We start from the raw sequence: 5,304 nt of genomic DNA, 5'->3' as shown, positions 1-5,304 counted from the left end.
TTTATAATAAAATTTCTAAATCTTTATTCCAACCAATTGATCAAATCTCATATTTTCTGAATTTCAAGTTTAGGGTTAAATCTTAATTCTCCGAATAACATAATTATAATGATTTTTATATATCATAATGCACCCACTATTTAACACATATCTCAATATATCAAAACTTGAATCCTAATATGATAATCAAATGAAAATAATTAAAGCCGAAACTAACTGCCCAACACATCAATGGCGGACTACAAAACTATCTGCTGAAACCACTTATTTTCAATGTTCCAATTCATATTTATCGTTCCACTATTAATAATCCTAATCTTGGAGTAATCATTGTCCAATGATTAGGACTAATCATTGTCCAATGATTGAACCATAATACTTATACATATTTATAACCCCAAGTTCACATATTAGTATAAATTATACACGTTTTATTGTAATCCTTTTGAACGATGTCTGGGGTTAAGTTAAAAGCATTTAGTTGCATAATTATTTTCTATATACATTACGCATTTGATGGAAGTAAATAATCTATTTAGCTGGCAAATTATCCAAATGAGATTTGAGTCATTTTATCGTGCGTAATTGATGTAGTGATGGTCTTGAGCCCTTTTCCATGTTCCCTTTGAATCTTCACGAGTCATGAGAAATCATGAAGGTTTTGATGTCAACTACTTTGCTTACAGATCAAAGCACTGCTGAAGGAGCGGATACACGGAAAAGCAACAGGAGGATCTTCTGAGAGTTCTGAGCCCAGTGCATCAGTAGAGTTGAATTCACGAAATTTTGATGAGAATGTTCTTAAGAGCAAAGATCTCTGGATTGTTGAGTTTTTTGCACCTTGGTAAGTTTCAACTTTTACTACTTCTCTTTCTTCATTGTCAGTCCTTAATTTATTTGTACTTGGAAGAGTCTAAGCTCTTTTTTTTTGGTGTGTGTGTATATATAATTGTTTCTGCTTTAAGGTATGCTAAATAGATGGGCTACCTTGTGAAATAAACCATCATATGTACGTAAGTAGCATCTAGAACAAAATCCAGAAGGCTTTCTCTCTCAATATATTGATATGCTTTACCCATCTTTCACACGATGATGATCATTTTCACACTGAATTTAAGTATTTCTGTCTGTTCCAGTCGAGTATTTGAATTACTCTGAGACTAGTGTTAGTGCGGTGCAGAATGTAGATCTATAAATGACTCTAGGTTGCTATAGTCACTAACCCGAAATTCCATGACACATTAATTAATATATGATTCTGGTTTCTTGGGAAGGAAACTGCAGGAAATTGTTTCAAACTGATGTAAATTCCGTTAACTGGGTATTCCAGTTAATTAAGTGTTTTAACTGGTTTGGGCTTGGGACTTCCCTGTTGGAGGTCTCAAGTTCGAAATCCCTTGCCAGCGAAGGCAAGGGGTTTGCCTTCTGGGTTGAGCTCGTCGCACCGGGCTTTTCTAGTGCGGGTTACCTCTCCATATGTGGTTTGTGAGCTATTGCATAGGAGTGGGGTTTTTACCCTGTGCGCACCCAAAGGGTAGCGGCTGCGGGTTTCCCTTGTCATCAAAAAAGTGTTTTACGCCATTTATAAGAATTTTACTATTCATAAATCTGAGAAAGCAAGTATCATCAGACATTCGAAGCTGATGCGAACTATATGGTAGGGAAAGGAACCATCATCAGACATTAGAAGCTGATACGAACTATATGGTAGGGGAACCTCAGTTTCTGTTAAGTTGGAAGGTAGAAGGCTGTTAAGATTTGAGGTGGACTTTTCCTCTAGAGTTTATCCTGCGATGAGTCATACATTTCCTTCTTCGTCCAACTTTTCTTCTTTGCTTTGAATTTTGATGTCAAGATCCTTCTGTGCATTTCTTTCTTTTAGATTATATATTGTTTTTATTTTTACTTACTGATGTCTTAAATTTAAATGGCACTTTTAAGGTGTGGGCACTGCAAAAAGCTTGCTCCTGAGTGGAAGAAAGCTGCTAAGAACCTTCAGGGTAAGGTGAAGCTGGGTCACGTAGACTGTGATGCGGAGAAGGTAGGTTTGGACTTTTTGATCAGTTGGCGTCTGTCATCTAATTGAATTATAGCTCTTCTTTTTTTTCTTTCAAATAGCAAGAGAATAACAAAGAACATATGAAGGTTGTTTCTGCAGACAAAATTTTGACACTGTTGTATTAGTTTAAAAAGCTGCTTGCACCTATGAGCACGAATTATAAAGTGAAACCTCAAAAAAAATGAACCTGCCCAATGAAGGAATATATTACCTGTACTATCGTTCTTGGTTTTCTGCTTGTTCATATTCTCTGGCCTGCAGTTCTCTACCCTGGCAGTTTCTAAACTCTTATGATCGTATATTGCTTTCTGCCTGTTCACGTAATTTCTCCAGCTTTGAATAGGAATATTTGCTTAGCTTGCTTAAAAGTGAAGGACCGAACTTGCTTGAATTAATAATCATCAAGCCTCAAGTTCTCAGTCGGTCCTACTCTTTTAAAAAGGGAAGAGGGAATAAGCAGGAAATAGAGAGTAACAGTAAGCACATAACAAAATGTTGGGATACACTTAGGTTACCAATTACATGGAAAATGAAGATGATGTGGCTGTTCTCATCGCTTGATTGGCTTTTAAATTAGAGCTCCTTTTTAACTTTTAACAATACCTTATTGTGTGTCTCACTTCTAATTAGGGTATGTTTTCAGTCTTTGATGAGCAGGTACAATGTCCAAGGTTTCCCCACAATTTTGGTATTTGGTGCTGACAAGGAAAGCCCTGTCACATACGAAGGTGCAAGGACAGCTTCAGCCATCGAGTCCTTCGGATTAGAGCAGCTGGAAACAAATGTTGCACCTCCTGAAGTGGTTGAGTTGACTAGTCCAGTAAGCTCACTTTTAATCTTGTGAACTCTTCGTCCTTCCTCTTGCCGCCTATCATACCTGTTAAAATGACTTTTTTGATCCATCTCTGTTTGAAGGATGTCATGGAAGAGAAATGCAACTCTGCTGCAATCTGCTTTGTTTCATTCCTGCCGGATATATTAGATTCCAAGGCTGAAGGAAGGAACAAATACCTAGAAATGTTGTTAGCCGTTGCAGAGAAGTTCAAGAGAAATCCCTACAGGCAAGTGCACTCAGCCGCACTTGTTGGGCTCTATTCTTCTATAGAAATCTTATCACGTGTATTACAATCACGTGGTCGAAATGTACTTAGATTTGAAGATAACATTAGATTTTGTTAATATTACAGCTTTGTTTGGGTGGGTGCTGGTAAGCAACCAGATCTTGAAAAGCATGTTGGTGTTGGAGGTTATGGATATCCCGCTATGGTAGCTTTGAATGTTAAAAAGGGAGTATATGCACCTCTTAAGAGTGCATTCCAGCGTCAGCCAATAATGTAAGTAGTTTTTCTCCATATAATTTAAAATCCAACGTTATTTGGATCTTAACATGAAATCGTTCATTCTGCATATACCACAGAGACTTTGTGAAAGAAGCTGGACTCGGTGGAAAAGGTAATCTTCCATTAGCTGCTACTCCTTCGATTGTAAAGAGTGAACCATGGGATGGAAAAGATGGAGAAATCATCGAAGAAGACGAGTTCTCCCTTGAAGAACTTATGGGTGAAGACACACCTAACAAGGATGAGTTATAATTCTTCTACCCTTTCATATAGGGGATTATTATGATGAGCTAGATAGAAACAGTTTTGTGTAACGAGCTGCGTATTACTGTGTTATATGTTGTTAATCATCAGATTGGAATCCCCCAGTTCAAAAGATTTCATTTGTTCCCTGGAACTTTACTTGGATTATTATTACTCTTGGGGATATGCAGAAGTTGCCCTTTCTTCTATGGTTGACTTGTTTGTTACAGGTTAAGAGCATAATATGTATTGCATAGACTATAGCACTTTAGAGGTGTGTAAAATGAGTTTAGTACTTTTTTTTTGTATTTGATACGTAAATAAAAAATATTAATTTAAAATTATTTTTATATAGACTTGATAAATATTATGGAAGCTGGATAGAGTAGGGGTGGTGGGGATGGGGCTACTGGGGAATAAAGATGTTTAGGAATTTGCTTTTTCAAGAAAATATTTTGACTAATCGATCAGTTCTTTTGATCTTGTTCGGACTTGGAAAAGCTTCCTTTTTCAATTCCAGCAGTAATATATTATGCCCTTCAATGATATTGTCTTTCGATCGTACGACATTACTGGAATTCCTTTTTGGTGATCTAAATCATCATGAGAAAATTGTAATACAATCGCTGTAGCTATTCCGAGGAAATAGAAATTACTTATATGAATATATTTCACTATTATATATACACATTTAATCTCTAATTTAAAAATATTACATGTCTACTTTTTAATAATTATAACATAATTTTTAAAAGTTAAATTAGATATACAATCCTCTAAAATATGGTTTTTAATATTTATCTTAAAAATATATCTCCTTAATTGTAGGATTTAACAATTCAAATTACTTGACACTTTCAGCCTGACTCCCTCACGTTATTCACTGCTTAAGCACATACCATTACCGCCTTCTTCCTCAATCATTTCAATAAATGTTTTGTTTCACACACATCTATCATTTCCCTTTTCTTCTTCAAGCATCTCAATACATGTTTGCATGTACTAAACTCTTAACCAATTCTCTATAATCAACATTATATATATAGGTAAAGTAAGATTTTGTTCAGTTATTTCGAGATATTGTATTGTAATTCTATTTTTACCATGTTAATGTATCTAGTTCGGCGCTCTAATTATTTTAAAGTCCGATTTTTGGATTTTTACATTGTTTGAATCTATTAGTTCTCCATATTTTTTAATGGATGAAAATTTACACAGTCATTAGTCTCGTACAGCGATTTGTAATTTTTATTTTTTTGAATTGATAATAAGGCAAATACTGTACACTCGTGATTTACCTCAGTTCGTACGTTATAGGTATATGCTTACTATGTATCCGAGATACATGTTCTTGGATATAATGTTTGAATTGATACTTGATATATCATATTTATACTAGATACATATAAAAGATACATGAAATTAAAATAAGATCATATAAATAGATACATGAAATTAATATTAGGTCATGTAAAATAGATACATGAAATTAATATTAGGTTAGATTAATAGGTACATGGAATTAATACTAGAAATTTTTATGATACATATGAATGTACTTGTATGATACTCATGTATCTAGTGTTTAGTTTGTTGGATACATCATATATTTATAGTACATCAAATTAATAAATTTATTATTTTAAGGGTAATAATATGAAA

At 34.4% G+C, this 5,304-nt stretch overlaps 1 protein-coding gene across 1 annotated transcript in view; it reads left to right on the top strand.

Annotated features, from left to right (window-relative positions):
• The window catches only part of LOC107026444 (protein disulfide isomerase-like 2-3), a 12,731-nt gene extending 8,880 nt beyond the window's left edge, over window positions 1-3,851 (top strand). The window contains exons 4-9 of the mRNA XM_015227410.2: window positions 687-844; window positions 1,942-2,041; window positions 2,703-2,879; window positions 2,975-3,120; window positions 3,247-3,393; window positions 3,477-3,851. Of these exons, the coding sequence (XP_015082896.1) occupies window positions 687-844; window positions 1,942-2,041; window positions 2,703-2,879; window positions 2,975-3,120; window positions 3,247-3,393; window positions 3,477-3,651 (903 nt within the window). The 3' untranslated portion in view covers window positions 3,652-3,851. The remainder of the gene's footprint in view (window positions 1-686; window positions 845-1,941; window positions 2,042-2,702; window positions 2,880-2,974; window positions 3,121-3,246; window positions 3,394-3,476) is intronic.
• The last annotated feature ends 1,453 nt before the right edge of the window (window positions 3,852-5,304 follow it).

Source organism: Solanum pennellii, chromosome 7 (genome assembly GCF_001406875.1).
Source record: "Solanum pennellii chromosome 7, SPENNV200".
Classification (NCBI taxonomy): domain Eukaryota; kingdom Viridiplantae; phylum Streptophyta; class Magnoliopsida; order Solanales; family Solanaceae; genus Solanum; species Solanum pennellii.
This window is presented reverse-complemented; position numbering and strand designations above follow the sequence as displayed.